The 24,627-nt window shown below is 45.5% G+C and overlaps 1 protein-coding gene across 9 annotated transcripts in view; it reads right to left on the bottom strand.

Annotated features, from left to right (window-relative positions):
* The window catches only part of Wwox (WW domain-containing oxidoreductase), a 930,922-nt gene that overhangs the window by 868,542 nt on the left and 37,753 nt on the right, over positions 1-24,627 (bottom strand). For all 9 annotated transcript variants that reach the window (XM_063277944.1, XM_039097635.2, XM_006255671.5 and 6 more), the window contains one exon: positions 6,040-6,146. In XM_063277944.1, the coding sequence (XP_063134014.1) occupies positions 6,040-6,146 (107 nt within the window). The remainder of the gene's footprint in view (positions 1-6,039; positions 6,147-24,627) is intronic.

Raw genomic sequence — 24,627 nt, 5'->3', positions numbered from 1 at the left:
TTTTCCTTTATAAGAGTTTCCATGGTCATAGTGTCTCTTCACAGCAATAAAACCCTAATGAAGACACTTAGTGATAATATTAATAGTTTTGTGAGGTTTTTTAGCTGACATTCAAAACAACAGGATGAGCTTTGTACCTTGGACTGTCTCAGATAACAACCATGTTTTCCAAGGCAAGCCATTAACTTAGGCAGAAAGCGTCTATGTCAGCCACCCACATACAACCTACACACACACACACACACACACACACACACACACACACCTCACATGTATGCACAAATGCACACCCACAAACACATTACATATATTCACATGTATGCACACAGACACATACACACTTACAGGTACTAACACTGCATGAGAAGACATCATGCATCACAACTTCCAACTGGAAAAGCAAACTGCAGTGTTAAGCTTTTCCTATCAAAAGGGACTAAGAGAAAATTCCCATGAGTGCTAAGGCCTCATCGGCTCACAAAGTTGTTGAGTGGCTCTGAGGTAGCCAAAAAGCTACTGGCTTTCTGGGAAACTTCTTAGAGCTGTGATTGAGCACTCCACACCATCACCTACCCACACCATCGACTACAACATGAGGACAAGGAGTCAGCAGAACTGAAGGCTCATCTGTGTAGGGGAGGCACACACCACTAACCCCAACATTTAGGAGGCAGTGGAAGGCACATCTATGAGGGTAGCCTGGTCTACATCATGAGTTCTAGGCCAGCTAGGACCACACAGTGAGATCCTGTCTTGAAAAAAAAAAATCTGAGCCAAGTGTCTGTAGTGCTTGCCCAACATAATGGCTGGCACCAAGTTTTCCACATGTAAAGCCCCTACTTCTGATGCCTATGACGAAGGCTGTCAGGACACAACAGCATCATCAGTGTCCATGTGTCTTCACTCCAGGGAGATAAAGAGACTTGGAAACAACACCATCGAAAACTGGAGTGAGTCAGCACTGCAGCACTGGATCAGGTGGCTACGATCAACCTAGCATATGTGCTCTCTGCCACATACACATTCCGCTACCATCACTAATCAATCTCTCTCTCTCTCTCTCTCTCTCTCTCTCTCTCTCTCTCTCTCATCTCACTCCTTTCTCAATAACCACCGCTTGCAGCTTCTGGTGACTGAGCCCTTAATGGCATTTCCTGGATATATGCGAAGAGCAGATCTTAGTAAGTACAAAGGAAAAGCAATCACGTAAATAATTAAGACGGCCTTTCGGATGACAGCTGAGTGCTAATATTAAGTGCACTGGAAAATACTAATCAACCAACTAAGTGTACAGCTATCAAAATGTGGGAGTCTAGACATAAAAAGGCAGGAAAACAATTCATCGTGGCTCCGCTTAAATCGTGTTGGTAAACATCCTCCTTACAGCTCCCCTTCCAGCTACTTGTGGAGAGTGAGAAAAGCAAGCTTCACTATGCTCTCTTTGTATAAGTAAGAAATTAGTACCTCCATCACTGCTATCAATCAAGGCAGCTGGCATTTAACTGAGCACTTAATCTTTCTCCACCGTGTGTTAATATTTACCCTACCCATTAAGTCTTTGTGTTTACTACAAACCACCTCTGACTTGAAACACACACTATGCACTTTACAGATGAAGAAGCTGAAAGTTCCAGAAGTTCAAACGTTTTACCAAGGTCATAGTGTGTATCTGTTTCTAGTCTTTGCACACATACTACAGCTTTGTCTATTTTTTACTGTTGGGTATCCATGTACGCCTGTATGTAAGTTTGTGCATGTAAATGCAGGTGCCCAGAGGCCAAGAGAAGGTATTGATTTTACCTGAACCTGGAGTTATAGTCAATTGTGAGTTGCCCAATCTGGGCACTAAGACTGAAACCGAGGTTCCCCACAAGAGCAGTACACACTCTTACTCACTGTCCAGCCCTACAACATCTTTTTATAACCATGATAATTAGCCAGAAATGGGTTGCAACATTCGTAGAAGCCATTTGAATATGTCCAGAGATGTTCTAGGTTGTCAAAAGAAGAAAGGTCTATTGTATTCACACTGGTTCTAAGTTCAACATCAGATCACCTCTAGGCCCTGGTAGACCCAAGGCTGGATCTAGTGGTGCACTCCAGTAGTCTCTCCACTTGAGGTACTAAAGCAAGAGTGTCATAAGTTCAAGGCCAGGATGGACTACATAGTGAGTTTCCAGCTAGAATGTGCTACACACAAAGAGGAGGAGGAAAGTAGGAAGGGGAAGAGGGATGTGGCTGTGTTCTTGTCAATGAGTTGCTTTCTCTAAATATGACTGAAACTAACCATCTGGCTGTCATCAAAGGATCTAAACCTAAGGAGGGGACACTCAGACAAGAGGGACAAGGAACAACTGATCTTCAAGGCCAATGGCATAAACAAGGGCCCTTTCCCTGGGCTCACAAACTATGTGGCTTTGAGCACTGCCCTTCTTTGACACTTGTGCCTTGGCTCCTCTGTGAAATGAAGACTAGGCTTTTGTATTGTAATGGACCATGCCTGGACACAGTCTATGACAGGAATTCCATGAATGAGGGCAGTCGGCTGCCCCAACACTGGGAATTGAGAAAAAACATTCCACTGGCTAAGACACAGACATGAAGACATGGGAACATGGAGATCATAGAATATACTTTTATTGGGTGGAACAAGCCAAGACGATGAAGAGACCAACTCTATCTCCAGAACTAAGCTAAAGATGCCAGCAGAGCCTTGGCACTTACAGATCAATATGAAGCCAAAATGCCCTGGGACTTCTGAATGAGCTCCTGCTGCAACAAAGACCCTGGACCACTCAAAACCTCCCACAGGGTGGCAATATGTCTTACTACATCCTCAGGCAGGTGCAGACATGGTCCATCCCAGGTAAAGTAAGATCACATTCAAGCTTGCTTGCTGACTGAAAACGTGCAGTGGATTAAACTGACCTTAACAGTGCTCCCCAAAATGCCAGCGATCCCTGTGCAGAGACAGGAAGAAGGAGGAGTCTGAAGAAAATCAGACCAGAAACGTCAAGGGTGGGCGTGTGGGGAAGGTATGGGGTCCAAACATAAAGAAGGTGACAGTATTGGCTCTCTCCATTGCACTGACAGGGACGGCAGTGACAGGAAATAGTGACCCTGGCTTTAGATGCTAAATCTGGGCTTCTGTAATCACCAGCTTGGGGAACAGGAATACCCAGAGAACAAGTGTACCAGTAAGATACGAGCAAGGGGCTGAGTTTCTATAGTCCAAACCCTCTAGGATGCAATTTCAGTGTTTGCAACTGCATGAGATACATTTGTTTCCACTAGTGCTTCCTGTCCCCAGGTCCCTAACTTGAATGTTTCCAGATAATCATTCCTGTAGGATTGCTACTCCACGTCAAGAAGCTGTCTGATGAAACTACAGGGTGATAACTCCCACCATCTGAAGCTGGCTCACAGGGACACCGTTAGGCTTAACATGAAAGGAGGGGAGAGTACATGCTGTGTCTCTGAGATCACCTCATTAAACCGTCTTTGTTAGAGATGTGAAAGACGTAGTAAGAGACTTGCCTGAGGTAGATCCAGGAATTTCTGCCTCTGTGTATCAAACGGTGGTGGAATCAGGACAAGGTAGCTCATGCCTGTAATTCCAGAACTCAGGAGACATGGGATGACTACTGTGAGTTCAAGGCTAGCCTGGGCTACACAGTGAGATCCTGCCTGAAAAAAGAAAAAGTAAGAGAGATGGCAACAGAGATGGATGATAGATAAATGAAGAGACAAATAAGTAACTGACAGATCAAAGACAGTTGACAGATAGATGATAGATGGTAGTCAGATGACAGATATTGATAGATAGATGATAGATGTTAGGTGATAGGTAAGACAGACAGATGATAGATAGATAGATAGATAGATAGATAGATAGATAGATAGATAGATAGATAATTGGTGGATGGTAGATGATAGATAATTGATGGATGATAGGTGATAGATAGATAGATGATTGATGGATGATAGATGATAATGATATGTAGATAATAAATTGTTAGATAAATATATAGATGACAGATAGATAGGTAGATAGATAGACAGATAAGTAGATAACAGACAGATTCAAATAATACAGAATTGGTAGGCAAGAGACAGACTGTGGATTTAAATAAATGATAACCATAAACAAATAGATGAAAATAGAGGACAGACAGATTTAAGATGTCAAAATAGACTAGATACAGACCAGCCTGCTGCCATCTGTGGTGTAGTCTAAGAAAAGGATCAGCTCAAAGATGAAAAGTGATTGAGCTATGCCATCCCATTCTGAGATGGCTTCAACATTGATATCTTTGTGCAGTATGCTAGCTGCAGAATTACTGAAGCCAATGGAATCGTACTATTCCAGTCTGAAACACATTGAATCAAAATCTGAGGAGTCTAACTATCCTCGAGACACCAGGCAAATTCTGCCACACAATCAACAGGAATGAACACTGCAACAACCAGGCCACCAAAGTGACAGCTGCATATGTAAGCCAGTGAGGAGAGGGGCTCACTGCTAAGGTTCAGCCACATGGGTGAGTCACAGACCTAAAAACTGAAGAGGGCTCACATACTTTAGACCTAGTTTCACATGAATTTAGGAGAAATTCTGATGCAGCAATAGAATGACGCTGTATCACTTGTAATAGCACAAGAAGGCTAAAAACTTTTGAGCGCCCAAAACGGGACGCAGGTTAACTTAATGCATGAGCACATACTAAAATAACATACAACTGGTAAACAGGATAGAGCCGTATGATTTGGAGGTACCATGTCCCCCAAATGTTCATATATGAAGGCTAGTACTCATATGTGGAGCTTTGGGGGATGAAATTAGGTCACAAAGATTCTGACTTCATGGATGGGCAGGTCTACTGATTGATACAGAATCCCACAGTACAGTTGAGAGGTGCTAGAAATTAGAAAGGGGTGCCTAGTTGAGTAATATAGGACACCAGGGTATGGTATCCTAGAGGATACACGCAAGCCCCAATCGGTCTCCCCACCAATTCCCTTCTTCCTCCCTGTCTCCCATTATCCTCTCTTCCTCTCCCTCCTTCTGGCTTGCTTCCCTCCTCACTAGTCTAAAAGCAAAGGGCCAGCTCTAGGCTGAAACCTGAGCCAAAACAAATGTTCTCTCTTCCTCTCTCTTTGTCAGGAATTGTACCCAGGGAGCAAAGCCCTAGCCCAAAGACTATTTAGACTTCACTCTAGGGAAAGATGGTGCAGTGTATTAGATGAGCCAATCAAAGCAAGGATCAGTGTGTGTGTGTGTGTGTGTGTGTGTGTGTGTGTGTGTGTGTGTGTGTGTGTGTGTGTGTTTGTGTGTAAAACTTCTCCAGAAAAAGGTTCCAAACTTAGGTGATGTATACCTTTCAGGGTCCAGGGAGGACGTTTACCTTTTACCTTCTCTTTCCACAGGAAAACAAGACTCGTTTAGGTGTTACCATCCGGCTTCCATGTGACTCTCTGAGGAGCCTTGAATTCTGTGGGGTGGACCCTCCTGTGTCTGAACAAGCTGTGGCTAGTGTTCAGTGCCACCTCCCCTGCTGTTTGCATGGTTTACCCCCTAATTCCATGAAGTCGAGAGGCACCCCTGGGGAGGAAGGGCCTTAGCAGGAGGAGGGATTAAAGAGGGTGACAACAGGATGAAAATGACTAAAACATAAAGCATCCATGTATAAAACTATAAAAAGGAAAGCAATCAAATGGCTGCAGAAGCAGGTAAACAATGTCGCGTGAGCACACACTTCCCAATTGCATCCACAGGCGTTTCGTTTCTCTTAATAAAAGATTTAAATAAGTAAACGTTCTCATAATAAGGCAGTGGCGGTGAACTATAAACAAATGCATGGGTAAGAATGGTCTCACTCACCCTCTCCTCCACACAGTAAACAACATGAATATGACTCAGAAAGCGAAGATGTCGTTCCAAGAGCAGCGCACTGTGCGCACTGCGCCGAAACCTCCATGCACTCAGCCTGCGGTGTGTACGGATTTGACAGTTAGCGAACTAAGCATCTGAGCACTTACCCATTCCTCCAGAATGCGGGACACGGCCTCGCTGGCTCTGCTCATGTTCCTACAGGCCAGGATCACGTGCGCACCATGGAGGGCGAAGGACTTGGCCGTCTCGAACCCTGTGGTTAAAAGGAAAACTCCACATTAGAAATGACGCTAGCATAAAGGGACATGTCAGTGGACAGCACTGGCAAGACCAGGTGGTTCTCAAGCAGAGGTGATTCTGTGCCCCAGGGGACAGGGACACGCCAGGAGATAATTTCAGTGGGTGAGACTGTGTAGTAGGGTGCTAGTGCCCTTTGTGACATGATAGAGACACTGTCTTACTTTACACGTGCAGCAGAGCCCTGCTGACAGAGAAGGCAAACAGCTATTTCAAAGATGAAGGCCCAGTCCAAGAGAGTTCAGGCCACAGTCAGTTGCTCCCTACCAACCATGATTAGATTCTTTGTGTAATGAGAGATCCCCATAGTCTACTCTGTGATAGGTGTTTCTGGAACTTACAAATTCAGCAATTGTGGCAGTCAGAACAGCTACAAAATATTCTGAGTGTGTGTGTGTGTGTGTGTGTGTGTGTGTGTGTGTGTGTATGTGTGTATGTGTATGTGTGTGTGTGCATATATATATATGCTCAGAAAATATTCTGAGTGTGTGTGTATGAAAGCATATGCCTATGTGGAAACACATGCCTATGCATGCACACACAGGTATGTACACACACGTCCTTCTTTGAAAATATCAGATAAGTATGACACAGCCTCAGGAGGCCAAGGTTTGGGAAGCGAAGCAACACATAGCAGGACTATGGGAGGTCACTCAAGTCCTTTTCCAGTTCTACAACAGTAGAAGAGAGACAGAAGACAGGTTAAGCTTGTGCCTTACAGGTAGAGAAAGACATAAATGTATGTCCCAGGTCCAAAAGGAAGGGTCCTGGTAAATGTGCCAGGGCTACTGTTTCACAGGAGATCCAGTGTCGGGCCAGCCTTTCAGGAAGCTCAGCCTCAGGCATTTCAGTTTCTGAATGGATTAAAGTGGCCTGTCCTTACCTAACTACAGAGCAAGGAATAATGATAAGCTCTCTGGAAGAAGGAGCCTGCTATCCAGAGCCTCAATTATCCCTCCAACTACTTCACATTCTCATGTAAGACCTCGGGAATGAGAGCCTAAAATAGTAAGACACACATGGGAACCAGATGTTACAAAAGGCCAGAGAGAGAAGAACAGAAGCAAACAGAGGCGCAAGCCATCATTCTCGATGGTATCAGACACAGTGGCTGAAAGCAGAATGGTTATGATCTCCAGGAAAGGAGAGCTAGAGAGCAGTTGACAGCACTTGCTGCTCTTCCAAAAGACTAAGTTCAATTCCCAGTACCCACATCAGGAAGCTCGCAGACTCTTGTAACTCTAGACCCAGGGGATCTGATGTCCTCTTCCTAGCCTTTATGTGCAATGACACTCATGTGCCCAAACTCAAACTCTCTTACTAATAAACGATGTAAAAGTACATAAATAGGGTCTGGAGAGCAGGCCCAGTGGTTAAAAGCACTGGCTGCTCCTACAGGGACCCTGGTTCCGTGTGCAACACCCACATGGCAGCTCACAACTCTCTGTAACTTCAGTTCCAAGGGACCCAATGCTTTCTATTGAACTCCATGGGCACTAGGCACACACATGGTGCATACATACATATACATATACATATACATATACATATACACATACACATACACATACACATACACATACACATACACATACACATACACATATACATATACATATACACATATTCAGGCACAACATTCATATGCATAAAATAAAATAAATAATCTTTAAAATATAAATGAGTAAAAATAAATAAACTTTGTAAGTTGCAATGGTGATTTCAGGGAGAGTCCTCTTCACCAATCACACAAATAGGCATGATCGGCTCCTGTGTAGTATTTTCCTAAATTTTAAAATATTAAAATAAAGTATAAATATTAAGAGGACTACATACCCAAAAACCCTAAAAAGGTTTAGTGAAATGTCCAACTACTTTAGGATGATAAATTTATAAGGTTTTAAAAGGCAAACTCCTAGGGAAACACTTCTGAAAAAAATGTCACAAGGATAAGCCGGAAAATTGAAAGAGTCTACATATGTATAGATATTGAATCCACGTGTCAAAATCATCTGAAAAAAAATGGGGATGGAAAAGTACAGGGTGAGAGAGAGGAAGAAAGAAATCTCCTTCTAGAGTTGAAAACCTAGCCGGCGCTCTAAATGGCAAAATGATATGTATTTTATAGATACATTTTATGTTAATGCATATGTGTTTGTGTGTACATTTGTGCATGGACATGGCACATGTGTGTGGTGCACACAGAGGCCATCAGGTCCCATGAATCTGGAGTTATCTGTGCGCCCACCATGCGTTCTAGGGACTGAAACACAGTCCTCTAGAAAGCAGGAAGCCCTCTCAACCACACAAGCCATCTCTCCAGGCCCAACACTTCATTTCCTAAAGTTACAGTAAATCCAAGAGAATACACAGTTCCTTTTTCAAAACCTGTTTTATTACTATTTCCATGGATGCATTTATATGTGCGTGCATGCATGCATGCATGTGGATATGAGAACAATTTATTCTTTTTATATTGTTGCACAGGTGTGTGTGAAGGGGCACGCATGTATGTATATGGGCATCAGAGGACAAATTCAGAAGTCAGTTCTTTCCTTCCCTGTGGGCTCCAGGGATTGAGCTTCAGCTCTGAGGCTGAGCGCATTTTCAGAACAAGCACTTCAACCCACTGAGCCATCTCCCCAGCCTCCAAAAATGCCACGTTTTAGGAGCTAAGGTAGCTGTGACACTGTTACCTGCATGGAGAGGCAGCACCAATGGGCCAACAGCAACTTCATCTGTTACCCGGGACCTAATGGACCCATAAAATCTTTGAGAAAATGGCAAAACTTAGATCCCTCCTAAATGTTCACGTCAACACAATGACTAGAAGTGAGTGTGTGTGTGTGTGTGTGTGTGTGTGTGTGTGTGTGTGAGTGTGTGTATGTGTATGCAGGTGTGTGAGTGTGAGTGTGTGTGAGTGTGTGTGTGTGTGTGTGTGTGTGTGTGTGGCTGTCCTGGAACTCGCTCTGTAGACCAGGCTGGCCTCAAACTCAGAGATCTGCCCACCTCTGCCTCCTGCGTGCTGAGGATTAAAGGTGTGAGCCACCACCACAGAACTATTTTAATCACATTTCAATTAAATGATATTAAACTATAAATCGAAGGTTATGGCAAGTGCATTCCTTGGGAACCATTTTGTTTTGTCCCTGCTTTGTATCCTAGGATGGCTTGAAGCTTGCTCTGTAGCCCAGGCTGGCCTCAAACTCCAGTTCCCCTGACTCTCACTTCCTGCGCCTTAGGGTTTAGGGTGTGTGGTACCCTAACGCAGCTGTATTATTTCCGGGTGGAAAGGAAAGTGGCGTGAGGCCAGGACAGGAAGGTCTGAGGCTGCACTCTGCTCTTCAGATGTCTGTAAACAACTGTCTCTGCGGCTGGGTCATCCTGAATCCCAGAAGCACTCACTACGTAAGGAATGGATGGTGCAGCCCGCTGATGGGTCACAATGCTTCGGAGCCATGAAATAATCCCCTTCTCTTACACACCAACCCCACTAATCCTGCAACCTGCTTTTTAATAAAGACTAAATATTAACATCCTTTCAGAGCACTGCTCGCTACAGTTTGGAATGACACTGCCTAGAAATCTGCAGGGAAACAGGAAGCAGAGCCGTCTCCATCACCATTTATTTTCCTAGGTTATGCTATCTCACTTGACAAAACTGTATTACTGAAAGCCGTGCATCTGGTGTGACATCGGCAACAGGCCGCCGGGGCAAGAGTGTGCCTACTCTCCCTCAGATGAGTCCTGGCTAGAGTTATGGCTAAGCCATCTGTCTCTGTGACTTGTAAAGTTATTCCCTGGCCCTCGAGTCTCCCTTTATCTAAACAGAGCTGTCCGTGCGGCTGGTCGACTTGTCAAAGCTACGGCCGACAAGCCCACTTTCTAATCCTTTACTATGGCCTCTGGAGCAAAAACAAAGCAGGGGATATTTCAAAAGATGATGGTTTAACAGCAAGGACAATAACACATTTATAGCAAACCACATCTCCAGAGTATGGAGTTTTATAAATTAAAAAAAAAAGTTTAATAACATTACCTACTGCTAAGTCCTGAATAAAGCCCATGAGGACAGCATCCCTCATGCTCGTAAGGCTGCGGCTGATGGCCAGCTTAATTAGCTAAATGTAGTAGTGCTAAGCCAATCCTGCGTGGTGCCAAAGTTGGTGCAGAATAATGAAGGCAATGGTTTACTAAATTTAATAACCTGATTCATCTTATAAAAAATTAACTTCATGACAATGTTTAAATTGCAGCAGCTTAACCATGAGGAGATAGCCAGTGGGTGCGGGAGAATATTTAACGCTAATAAAATGAAGAGAATAAATAACAGAAGGCATTTTTAAACAACGGGCAGCAAGGTTTCTAGCGTCTGCAATAGGAGTTCCGGTCAGAAGAGCTAAGCGGCCCCGGGGAGTTAACACCTCATGGTTTCAGGTTGTCAGTTCTAAATACAAACAACTAAGATAGAAAATGTACTCCCAAAATTAAATGCCCCCTGATCTTGCATTAGTTTTTATTCTCAGGGATAGAATTTGCAAAATGGCTAATCACAGACCAAACCAAATACACAAACAGTTCTATTTGCCTCATTGTCTTCGTCCACCCTTCCATCCTCTCGTTCTTCCTCTCCCCTACCCTCACCCCCACGCCACTACCTTCTCCTCCTCTCTCAGTGCCTCCCATGTTAGTCCTCTTCCTAACTGAATTAGCTGCAGGGTCAAGCATTTCCAAAGGAGCTTTAGATGGGGGTGTTGGGGCTCCAACCACATCTGATGGCAGGCAATGGACCGGACAGCCACACCAAACAGAGCTGAGGACTACGCCTCAGGTCAGCCACTGAGAACTGCCATGTGTGCTGTTGGCACTGCCCGGAACCACATGCTCTGATGGACGGCTCATCCAAATCTTTGTTGTTGTGGTGGTGGTGGTGGTGGTGGTGGTGGTGGTGGTGGTGGTGGTGGTGGTGGTGGTGGTGGTGGTGGTTAAGCCAAATTCTTGTTATGAGTCAAGACTGGGCTCTAACTTGCGATCCTCCTGCCTCAGGTTCCTAAGAGCTAGGAATACTGGTATGCACAGTATAGCTAGCCATCTCTGATGGCTGTTCTTGTCAACTTGACGGGATGTACAATGCATCAGAATGTGTCACTGTGCGGCAGCAGGAACCATGGGACAAGAACATCATCAGGACTGAAGGAGATAAGAAAGAAACAGGCGCACAAAAGGTACCAGGAATGTCAAAAGACCAGGGAAGGCCTCACAGGAGAAAGTAGAGACTGGAATGGAGGCCGAACCAGGCAGCAGGTGGATGTTGAAGAGACACTCTGCACAGAGTGAAACCCTGAGTTACTGGTGGTTGTTGCTGTTGTTTTTGTTTATCCAAGTAAAATCCTTCCAGTGGCCTTGAAGATGATGGAGCCGGATAGACAGGGGAGCACCATGATCAGCCAGTGGGGACAAAGAACCCTCTGATGCTGAGTAGCTGAATTCCTAAGTGAGAAAAACACTTGGAAAAATCGACAAACCGTGGCGACTGTCTAAGTCTGGGCTTGAGTGGGGATCCGGAAGGTACTGGGGTCACCCAGCAGCATGGGTGACCCTAGCCACTTGTTTGCATGGACAGAGAACACACAGGGAGTGACGGGTCTGTGCTCAGAGCCGGTGGCCACAGACTTCACAGAGCGGCCCACAGATTCCACAGGCACAAAAGACTGCCTGGTGGGAAGGTAGAACCAACAGCCCTGACAAGGTGCTGTGGACATGGGCTCCAAGAACAAGGCAGATTCTTCCACAGTGCCAGGAATATTCTTTCTGGTTGGAGATTTTTAATTTCTTCCATATTGTGGATGTGCTTGGGCTGTGTCCCCATTTACTGTAAATTATGGTTTTAATTATCATTTTTATTAAGATGCCCAAAGGAGTTGGGACTTACGACACTGGTAATTTCTAATGGGCTGTTATTATTAATTTATAATTGTGAAACACTGGAGACAAACACTACTTGCAACTGTATGCCAATAAAAGGGCCCAGAAATGGCAGTCCACTACCCAGTGTACACCCCTACACACCAAGAATGGATCACTGATGCGGTCTTTAAGAACCAAGCAACAAGTTAGAGAATCTGCCCCAACCAATGTAGATGTGTAGAGCAGGACAATAAGTTGTGCATTTCAGGTGACATTAGATTTGGGGACAATTCAGAGTTGGGGAGCTGTTGTTTGGTTTTGGGTGTGAGTGGGTGAGTGTGTGCGCACACACAGTACTGCATTTGTAGCTCCAAGGATAGCCTCAGCTCTGTTCGTGAACAGGGTCTCTACGGATCACTGCACACATCAGGCTCCCTGCTAGCTGACCCAAGAGCTTGCAGGGGTCCCTCTGTTTTCTGCCTCCCATCTTACCATGAGAGTACAGTAATGACGGATGCTCAGTCTTTTATGTGGGTTCTTGGAATGCAAACTCAGGTTTTTGCCCTTTCATGTAGAGCACTTTCATTCGCTAAGCCATGTGTCTCTATGTGAATAAACCACTGGTCTGGGTCAGGAGTTCTGCTTAGCAACAGACTGCTTGCATGTGTGAGGCCTGAGTTCAGACCCCAACACTACAAAATAATCAATCAATCAAACAAACAACAAAACCTAGTGGTTTTAAGGCTGTGAGGTTCTCTTACACCCTCTCAAATCTACAAGAACCACACTTTCCAAACAGATCTGATTAATGTGAACGAAATTTAAAAGACAAGACATTGACTGAGACACTGAAAGCCAATTCTCCTAAGGCACTACAGAGGAAGCTCTGGGATACCCAGCCATCCCAGTGATGAGGACAAAGCCAAGAGGCAGTGATAACCCGCTTTGCTGATACTCCCTGCATAATCCCTTGCAGGATCTTGCTTACCACCCGTACTGTTTCAATTACATACCTCTGAGTTGCAAAGAGTCGCACAACAGAATCCACAACTGCCAACTCTTGAGAAATTACAACACATGCAATCTCCCCAGAGAAAATTAGTCAAGACCAGCCTTGCCTTGAAAATGATGCATCAGATACAGCCGATGAGAAGAACCTGACAAAGTACAATGCTTTCTTAGCACCCTCACACCCTAGGACACCAAAAGGAAGATACTACTTCAAGGAACGAAAACTCTGAGGTGGGAAACGGCATGGTTCACAGGGAATCTTTCCTTCAAAATCCCCAAGCTATATCTCTATGATTTGGGCAACACAGCCACAGAATGTTTTTGCAGTCCTAGATAATAAATTGCAAGCGATTGTGTGAGATCTCTCAAGAGGCGAAACTGACCTCAGGCTGGCTATGAGTGCTGCCACTGTCACCGGGTGAGGAAGTTCTCATCTGACCTGCTAGTGACAGTCCTGGTTAGAAATCACGGTAAGAAGAGTGCCCAGAGATCACAATTAGCACAGTCCTCGACAGGCCCAATGAAGACCCATTCTGTAATTGCAGTATGTTGAGTTGTCAGGGTGTGGGGGAACCAGACAACCTCACACATGAAGGAAAAGGGGGACATAAACTGATTCGAAACTTCTGAGGCAACTGGACATAGCAAGTGTTAAATGGGCATGCTCTGTGGCCCAGGTAGTCCAGGACTAGACATTTAGCCTACAAACACACTTGTACCCATGAATGTTCCTGTGGGAGGAACATTTGATGCCACATTGTTAGTGAGAGCCAGAAATACCATAATCCATCTACTTGTTCATCGGTTAGGCTGAATCGGTTAGTGCAGTGGGACTGGAGAGGTGGCTCCCCAGGTAACAACACTTGGTGTGCAGGCATGGCTTTCGGGTTCCAGCCAAAAGCTGGGTGAACATACCTCTATCCTTTAACTCTAGTACTGTCAGAGGCAGAGATGGGGTGGCTTACTGGCAAACAGCTTAGCTTCATCTTCTGGTTTAGAGAGACCCCCTGCCTCACGGGCTATAGGAGAGAGTGAAGGAGATATACCCAACACCCTCCTCAGGCCTTTATGCGTGTACATGGGCAAACACTCCCACACACAACACCCGAGGGTATATACCACAGAGTATTGAAGGATACTACCTGTTGGCTTACTCTGTGGCCTCCTCAGCATCCTTTCTTGTAGAGCCCAGACCCACCTGCCTAGAGATGGTACCCACAGTGGGTTGGGCCATCCTACATCCATCATTAGCCAAGATGGACATGGCCATGGGCTAATCGGATCAAGGCAATGCTTTCAACTGAGCTTCTCTCTTCCCAGGAGATCCTAGATGGTGCCGAGTCATCGTTAAAACCTAACCAGGACAGCAAGAGTTGCAGCTTGGTAGTAGGACACTTGCCTAGCATGCGTAAGTTTCTACCTTCAATCCCCAACACTGGGGCAAAAATGGACCTGGGCTAGGCTGGGAATATAGTTCAGCAGTAGAATGCTTGCGTAAAATACACAAGGCTTTGAGTGCAACAAACAGCTATCACACACAAAAAGCAAAGCATAGGGACGGCCTGCAAAATGGAACATAAAGGAAGAAGGCGCATGTGTAAACAGCACTGACACGGATTACTCTGAGAGAGAGAGCGCGATTGTTTGGGAGCAAGGAAGATTTACTGTACATGTTACGACGCACACCATTTCAATTTTTAACACATGCATGCATGCCTGTTATAGTAAGAAACTAAAAATAACCCACTGAATGACATCTAATTGATAATTTATGGGTCTTTATGAATTTTAATACAGAGCAATCAAGGCAGATAAGAATGGGAAGAACCAATCCAAACCTCAAGAATGTTTCGAGCTGTATGGCCTGTAGACTATAGAAACATCCAGGTGAGGAGGAGGAGGACATGGGAGGGCCCTAGCCACTGGGCATCGTGCTGGGTGCTTTATACAATGCAGGGATTCTGAGATGCTCTTCAAGGATGTCACCATTTCATACAGAGCCAAGCAATGAACACAGAGGTAAAGGCACTTACAGAATCAAGGAGTCCTGACAGTGTGGGCAAAGGTCAGAGGAGAGACACCTACAATCTGGACCCTGGGCTACCAAGAGTTAAGTACTTCATCACTAGCAGTGGGTGGGTAGCATCGTGATATACAAAGAAATAGAAAGACATATGTGGCTATGAAGGCTGATCTTGACTGTCAACAGCCAACAGTATTTGGGAAGAGGGAACCTCATTTGAAGAACCGCCTCCATCAGACTGGCCTGTGAGTATGTCTTCATTGATAATTGATTAGGGCTAACAGAGGGCCCAGCCCACTGTGGACAGTGGCACTCCTAGGCAGGTCAGCCTGGGCTATCTAGGAAGCAAACTAGTCAACAGCTTTCCTCTGCGGTCTCTGCTTCAGCTCCTCTCCCTAGCTTCCTTTCTACAGTTCCTGTCTGGGCTTTCTTCAGTGAGGAACTGTGACCTCCAAGCCAAAGGAACCTGTTCCTCCTCATGCTGCTTTTGAGCGTGGCGCTCCTCACAGCCATGAAAACAAACAAGAACAATGCTCTGTTCAAAGCCTTGGAAATTCCCTGAGTGCCTGAGGTTAGATGGGTTTCTCCCAGTTGTGTGCAACATATTACTACAGTTTACAACATCCGAGTTTACACTGATAAAGTGATTCTTGAAGGTTGGGGGCTGTTTACCAGAAGATGTGATTAGGGAATTGGAATTTTCAGAATCCCCAACTTGCCAAGCTCTTACACCTCACATCTCCAGGAAGAAGAGGCTAGATACTAACACCGAAATTGACCAATAATATATCCAACCATGCCCGCATAATGAAGCCTTTGAAATGAGCACAGCTAGCCTCTTAGTTTGTAAATGCAGAGACAGAGGGAAGGGAAAAGCATATTCAGAAACACATGGAAATCTGCACTCACCCCTGGTAATCCACCCAAGAACTTCCCCACGTGGCTGTTCCACACTTTACAATATAATGTGGCAGATATAGATGTCCCATCAAGTCCTGTGAGCCACTATACTAAACTATCAAACTCAAGCAAGATGGTGGGGACCCTCCATTTGTAGCCAGTTGGTCAGAAGTTCAGGTGACCAGTACAGGACAGAGGACTGGACATCTGAAGCAAGGGTAGCTCATGGAGCCGAGCCCTTCACCTGTGGGATCGGTGCTAACTCTGGGTCCACTGGGTACATGAATTGTAACATACCCAGCCGGTGTCTGAAGAGTTGGAAGATACTATATAATGTATAGAATGTATAGAATGTATAGAATGTATAGTGTATAGAAGGAAACCAGACATACGTATTCTGCAGATTTAGAAGACAGAGTACCCCTTCCTTTGGGATGTGTATGAGCCAGGGTATTTGCCATCACTGGAGAAAGCACCCAAGAAGAAAGTGACCCAGAGGATTCACGTCAGCTCACAATTTGAGGTTTCACTCCAACAAAGTGGGGAGCACAGAGAAGAACTCGGCAGCTCACACCCTGGCAACCAGAAAACAGAGAGAGAGCAGCCCTAAGTAGTGGGCTCCCTGTGTCCCCACTTTCATCACCCAGATCCTCAGCCCACATTCAGGGCAGGTCTTCCCGCTTGAAAGGTTCTTCTAGAAAACACCAGAGATATATTCAGAGGCGTGTCCTTATCTCGTGAGCGTGTCTCAAGCCAACAAAGTTGACAGTCAAGATGCCCCACTGAGGGACTTAAACAGGAATCCACGGGAGAGGGAGGAATCCCTGTGGAACGCCCTACCAGCCTCTCACCACCTACAACCTCTATCTACAGAACGGGATGCAACCCTCCCTATCTGTGCATATGACGAGCTACAGCCACCACTATATACATATGCGCTTTTGGCACTTGTACAACTTGACAGCGGCTGCCCTTCACAAGGAACAGTAGTTCCCACAGTTCATGCTTCTGTGCCAGTAATGTTGCCAAGCCTCTTTCACTTCTGGGTCACCAGAGCGGAAGGCAAGAATATCGGCCTCTCTGAATACCTTACCTCCAGCAACACACCTGCTTCGTGGACTCAATCCCCCCGACTCTATCAACTTTTCTACTCTTCAACACGTCATCACGGAGCACAGAATTAACACCATTTCACAACCGACTTCAGAAACAGTTGCATGTGAGACCCATGAGGGGCAAAAGCGAGGCCGCAGAAATTAAAAGTCCCTCTGCACCTTCTTCCAAGAATGGTAACAGCTTTTCAAACCGAATGTAGCCCCTTTCCTGCATCCAACAACCAATGTGAGAACTCAGCGCCAAGGTCCCGGGATGAGCTCACATTTTTTTCCCCTTTAATTCCTAAAAGTTTTTCAGTCCAAACATTAGAGGGCTATCCTGACTGAATCAGGTTTGTGTTGCCACTGCTCACTTCCTGCTCCACAAACGTAGCAGGAACTCCACCGTGGCTTGTTGTCTGTGCCTCTTTAAGCAAAGTGCACATGGCACCACAATAAACATGCTCCAGGGCCCTAGGACAATTAATTAAACACAGGACAAAAATTAAAGAGAACGAGGGTCTCCTGACGAAAAATGCTTTAAAACCCGCCTTTTAGACGCTGAGAACACTGTGCCTTGGCAAGACAGCTTTCTTTAGTTCACAGGCACTGAACTAATAAAGACCATGGATCCGGGGTCTCACACACAGTACACAGGAGTTTATTATGTTCTTTGCAGCTCAAGCCTCTAATTCAACATGCGTGCGTGCGCTTGTGCACGCGCACACACACACACACACACACACATACACACACACACACAGACGCACACACCCATGTGCGCTTGCACACACATTTGCACTTTTTTTTCCCATCTTTATTAACTTGAGTATTTCTTATTTACATTTCGATTGTTATTCCCCTTCCCAGTTTCTGGGCCAACATCCCCCTAACCTCTCCCCCTCCCCTTCTACATGGGTGTTCCCTTCCCCATCTTCCCCTCATTACTGCCCTCCCCCCAACAATCACATTCACTGGGGGTTCAGTCTTGGCAGGACCAAGGGCTTCCCCTTCCACTGGTGCTCTTACTAGGCTATCCTTTGCTACCTATGAGGTCAGAGTCCAGGGTCAGTCCATGTATAGTCTTTGGGTAGTGGCTTAGTCCCTGGAAGCTCTGGTTGCTTGGCATTGTTGTTCATATGGGGTCTCGAGCCCCTTCAAGCTCTTCCAGTCCTTTCTCTGATTCCTTCAATGGGGGTCCCGTTCTCAGTTCAGTGGTTTGCTGCTGGCATTCGCCTCTGTATTTGCTGTATTCTGGCTGTGTCTCTCAGGAGCGATCTACATCCGGCTCCTGTCGGTCTGCACTTCTTTGCTTCATCCATCTTGTCTAATTGGGTGGCTGTATATGTATGGGCCACATGTGGGGCAGGCTCTGAATGGGTGTTCCTTCTGCCTCTGTTCTAAACTTTGCCTCCCTATTTCCTCCCAAGGGTATTCTTGTTCCCCTTTTAAAGAAGGAGTGAAGCATTCGCATTTTGGTCATCCTTCTTGAGTTTCATGTGTTCTGTGCATCTAGGGTAATTCAAGCATTTGAGCTAATATTCACTTATCAATGAGTACATACCATGTATGTCTTTCTGTGATTGGGTTACCTCACTCAGGATGATATTTTCCAGTTCCATCCATTTGACTATGAATTTCATAAAGTCATTGTTTTTGATAGCTGAGTAATATTCCATTGTGTAGATGTACCACATTTTCTGAATCCATTCCTCTGTTGAAGGGCATCTGGGTTCTTTCCAGCTTCTGGCTATTATAAATAAGGCTGCGATGAACATAGTGGAGTACGTGTCTTTGTCATATGTTGGGGAATCTTTTGGGTATATGCCCAAGAGAGGTATAGCTGGGTCCTCGGGTAGTTCAATGTCCAATTTTCTGAGGAACCTCCAGACTGATTTCCAGAATGATTGTACCAGTCTGCAATCCCACCAACAATGCACTTGTAGACCCTACCCTCAGATAGTGCTTCTGGTTTGTTTAAGTAGAAGGGTTTACCCAAAAGGAGTCACATCCACAGACTTCAAGAGCAGAGGCAAACCAAGCAGTCTCCACTCGGGCTAGGCTGTACTGAGCCTGCAGTGTCTGTGCAGAAAGGGACAGCCTTTCACAGCCCTCCTTCCTCCCATCTTCTGGCTCCTGCCCTCTCTCCACCTCCCCTCCTGCCGCAGGGGAAGGGAGTTAACACAGATGTCTCACTGGGGACTTCCTAAATAACCACACCCAACTTACCTTCCTACACCTGTCCATGAAGAAGTGGATAGGATAGTACTTAGTGAGAAGGAGGAGGAAGAGGAAAAGAAGGAAGAGGGGGGTAGAAAGAGGAAAAAGATGGAGAGGGGAGACTGACTTCACTGGGAGCCCTCAGCATGGGAAGCCAGCAGCAGGCTCTCCTGCCCTGTATCAGCCTGTCGGTTTGCACCACCCATCTAGACAAGCACTTTCTTAAGAAACATCAGTGACCTTGGTACATGGATGACACCCTTGAGAACATTAAGTTCTTCCTGCTCCAAGGGTGTGCCACACAAAACTGGTATGGCTCAGCACTTTTTGGGGGACCATTTACCTTTAAACTGTCCAAATTCGCTTTTCCTTTTATTTATTTTTTTAATTAATTAATTCATTTATTTTGTCGACAGGGTCTCAGAACGAAGCCCTGGCTGATCTGGACTTGACTATATAGACCAGGCTGCCCTCAGAATCACAGAGGAACTCGCTGCCTCTGCCTCTGCCTCCTCAGTGCTGGGATCAAAGGTGTGTGTGATGCATGGAGCCCAGCCAAGGTGTACTCCTCACTCACCACCACTCCTAATCCTTTTCTTGAAAGCAGGGATTAAGTTCAGTCTTTCCAGATGGACACACAGACAGAGTTACATTGTGTTCTTGGCCCTCTGTGACTTTACTCAAAACCAATGAGTTCTATAACTCTGAATGAAATTGGCGACCAGGAAATTTCTGTGATTGGCCGAGATACGAGAATGACTAAAAACAAAAGATTTGCTCAGAACATAAAATAAATCAATCGGCGAACTATAAAAAAGAAACAAAAACAAAAACATGGTGCAAAAAAAAAAGCCCTAATTAAAAAATAATCCTGTTCTCGGAGTCAGTTTTCGAAAAGTATCTCTAATAATCGACAGACTAGATCAGATAGTATCTTTAACATAATTACTTTTGAAGTTTGGTAAAATCTGATGGCTTGGCTGGGTGCCTATTGCTTCTGTTGTTATCAAACAGTATCTAAATTGTTGACAGTATCTTAATTCAACTTAAAACATTTTTAAAAAACCAACCCTACTTTTTCTACCACCCATTCCCAAGTTTTCTTGCAACAATCTCACCCACACTAGGGTGGAGTGAGAGGAAGCCATAACTGTAGCCTTCAGAGCCAGACAAAGGCCTCCATCACTGTTTCCATGCACATGTGTGCACACACACCTAGAGGCCAGAGGTTGATTCAAGTATCTTCTTCAGTCATGCTCCACAATTTCTGAAACAGGGGTCTCTCCCAGAACTCTGTGGCAGCCTGGCTAGCTGGCATGGAGCTCAAGGAATCTGCCTGTCTCTCCCTCCCCAGTGCTGAGCTTGTAGACATGCACTAGAATGCCCAGATTTTTCCCATGGGTCCTAGGGGCCTACATCCAGGTCTTCACACTGGTGCTCCAAGCACTCTCCCAACCGAGCCAGCCCCTCTGCCCACAGCACAACTTTCTGATGCAACACACCTGGTGAGTAGAGTGCCCGGGTCCCAACAGAGCACACCTGCTGGAGGAAATTACCCATCACTCTTTAAGCTCGCTGAGCGCTGCCTGTATGAAAGCCATACTGAATTGGGAGGGGAAGGAGAGGAGGAGCGTTGAGTTTGATAACATCTTGCTTTAGACAACCATAACCAGATGCTAGTGAAAGGCATCAGCTTTAAAGTCAGTACTCCTCAGGAGCCTTGCGATCCAACCGATAGCTGTGATCAGGCACCTGCTTGCCGTGAACTTCAGGGGTGTGCACAGCACCTTCTAGCTGAGGCTGATTTTGCCTGGTTCTTGAAGCTCTGCTAGCTGTGTACACTTTTGCTTGGCTCCCCTCATCCAGCTGCTGCCTCTGGTCCAAGAAGTCTGGATAGGAGTTTCCAACATCAGTAATGGGAATGATTGGAGATTAGGCTCAACTTCCAATTGGAAAGGAAAGAGAGTGTGCTCTGAGCTGGAGGAGGCTTTAGAGCCCTGACAGAAGATTCTAGTTTGCAGGGAACTTGGTTCAAAGCCAGGAAGTATGAAGGCTCCAAACAGCTGGAGCAGAGGCGAACGGGAGGTCATTCCAAAGGGTTCCGGGGGAGATTTTCCATCATGGATTAACAGCTTGAGGGAGGCATGCTCTTTCTTATTTAGCTCAAGCATGCAATCTTATTTAAACTGCCTTCAAGCACACAACATTTTAGAGTCTCCATTACAGTAAAATACACTTGATTTTCTTTGGCACATTAAAGCAGACATGGGAAGGGAATTGTATAATAAACACGTAAACTTTTCTTTTTAACTTGAGTCGGGGTTTTCTGTAGCCCAGGATGCCCTTAATTCCTGACCCTCCTGTCTCAGCCTCCCAAACGCTAGGATTACACGCAGGCACCACCATGCCTTACTCCGAAAGCAACATGTTTCTTAAGTTGGAGAGCACATCAAGAGTCTTATCCCATGGTCAGTTTCATCACTACTGTAACCACAGAGGTTGTGGTCCATTGTGACAAATGACAAGCAGAAGCGGGGGTGGGGAGAGTAAAGTATAGGAACCTGTGCTCAGTGAGCTCCTTCCTCAAGTAGAGCCCCATCCCCTGCTGTCCACCTCATCCACAACCATCACAGCACGAATCCATCACTACAGCCACTTATGAAATCAGGAGCCCCGTGACCTGTCTCAGCGAATAGGCTCTCTGATACACACAAAGGTCTGTTCTCCTCATCGCTGGCATCCAGAGCCATGGGGCAGTAAATTTCCACCCAGCTTACAGAACGCTGTTCCAGCAGTGCAAGTAAACTGATACACTCCACTTCTGTGAGCCCGTTTCCTCATCTACAAAATGGGAATATTAAGAAACCACGCCCTTAATGGGTTATCGGAAAAGTCAAATGGGGATCTTTAACAGATGCTTTCAAAAACAGCAGGTCAGTGCATATAAGTGCATCTAAGTCACGCCTCAAATCCTCCCGTGAAGATTTTTAAATCTGTATGAGAACTCTACAAAAGAGATGAATCTTTTGTTGTGTACTAGCTATGCCCTTCAGCCATTAGTCACACATGCCCCGGTGACTTTTAAGGAGCATTTAAAACACTATACAACAGCCAAAGGCAATGGTATTAACCTGTCATTCCAGCTCTTGGGAGGTGGAAATAGGAGAATCAGGAGTTAAAGGGCATCCTCTACCTGGGGAGTTTTACACCAGCCCAAGCCACAGAAGACCCTGTCTCAAACAAGCAAACAGGAAGCTGGTATGGTGGCTCAAGAGGCAGGAGCAGGAGGACCTCCGTAAGTTCAAGACCAGTGAGTTGTAGATTTGCCAGAGAAACAGAGAGACTCTGACTCTAATAAATAAACACAGTGGGTAACAAACATCCACATACAAGAAAATTAAAAACGGCTGGACATTCAGTGATTGTCTGGGGTTGGGGTTGGGGTTGAGGTGAGGGGGAAGAAGGAGGAGATTTTTGTAGAGACACAAATCGACTGTCTTGATGAGGGAGTGGCTATGGCTGTGTGCATATGTCAGCCAAGTCACAAGGGTACAAACCAAACGTGCAGGGTTGAATGAAGTAAGCTAGTGCAATGTTGCTACGTCGTAGTGCAGAGAGTAGATTTTCTTAGAAGGGAAAGTGTGCACCTTTGTCAAGAAAAGGAAGCTCATCCATCAGAAAGCTGAATTGAGCAGGTCACTCCCTCGAGCACTTGCAGGCGAGCTCTGAACCTCCTGACAAACCAATGCAAAGAAAAGGCATGGGCTACTTTGTGGAGTCCGTCTTATTAAGTGGAAAAGGCACAGCGGCTCTTTAGGTGAGAAGTGCTTTCCTTTAAAAACTAATTTATGAGTGACAGTATTGGCAGTGGCAGTAGAATGTTTTGCCTGCATGTTTGTTTAGGCATTGTGTATTTGCCCAAGGAGGTCAGAGGGGGCCTGAGATCACCTGGAACTGGAGTGACAGACAGTTCTGAGCCACCATGTGGGTTTGATGCTGACAATCAAACCCAAGTCTTCTGGAAGGGTTCAACCCTTCAGTGCTTCAACCACTGAGACACCTCTCCAGCCCCAAGATGTGCTTTCTTTGTTGTTTTGTTTTGTTTTGTTTTGTTCTTCAAGAAAGGGTTTCTCTGTGTAGCCCTGACTGTTATGGGTCTCACTCTGTAGACCAAGCTGGCCTCAAATGCAAGAGATCCACCTGCCTCTGCCTCCCGGTGCTGTGATTAAAGGTATCCACCACCACCATTCAACTCCAAGATGGGCTTTCTTAATGGCAAAAGTTTACCAGACGAACATCTTATCAGAAAGTCTCGCTCTGTAGCTGGCCCTGAACTCACAGTAACCCTCTTGCCTCAGTGCCCTTGCTGGGATTACAGGCCTACACCACGATGGCAAATGTTTTCTGTAGAATATGTCTTAGGTTTGCTGGCCAGCTCTGGTGGAGAGCTGCGAAAGCAACTGTGGATGACACACATCCCGGTGTCCAGTCATACTTTGTTAGACTAGACCTGACAAGGCTAGGGTCTGGTCACGTGCCAGTTGGCTGACCTAAGGAACAAGCAATGCGCTTTTAAACATTTGGTTCTATACTGACCTGAAGCAAAATGAGAACAAAGCTCTGGATGTAGATAACCTTGACTTACAGAATTTCTCCGATTATACTAAAAAAATTTAAATTACAACAGCCCAGATTCAGGGCTCAAACAGGATAATAATAATCAAAGAAAGTTTAATTTTGGACAACATAAATTTCTATACAAAACACATATCTAGGGAGAATCTCACTAAAACAAATAGAAAAAAAAATAAGTATCCTATTTGCATCAGAATCTTACTGTGCTGTCTCACCCCGTTCTTTCAGCCCCCCCCTGACTCTTCTGGCCCCTATAGCCAATCTGGGTGTTAAACTACATCCTGCCTCCCATCTCTGTGTAGTCAACAAACATGTTGATTTGGGATCCTGGAATTCTGGAGAAAGCCAACTTAAATGAATTACAATGACTAACGTGTTGATTCTGCTTCCAGTCCAACAAAATGTTGATGTTAACGGCCCTCGTCACATGATCCTGTGTGTTTTGGTTCAAATATAACACCAAACAGTTGAATGAGGCCACTTCTTAGTGAATGACTAAGCTAAGAATATCCCTTCCTCTTTGCAGGATCTCCATCGTGTTCAAATGAGTGAAATCTGGAACAACCTTAGTCAGATCAGCCTAAAGAAGAAATCGGGACGGTGGGGCCTCTGACATCCTCAACGGTGTTGGCTCCAGTGGGCAAATG

The sequence above is a fragment of the Rattus norvegicus genome, chromosome 19 (assembly GCF_036323735.1).
Source record: "Rattus norvegicus strain BN/NHsdMcwi chromosome 19, GRCr8, whole genome shotgun sequence".
In the NCBI taxonomy this organism is placed as follows: domain Eukaryota; kingdom Metazoa; phylum Chordata; class Mammalia; order Rodentia; family Muridae; genus Rattus; species Rattus norvegicus.
Note: the sequence above shows the minus strand (reverse complement) of the source record. Positions and strands in the feature narration are given on the sequence as shown.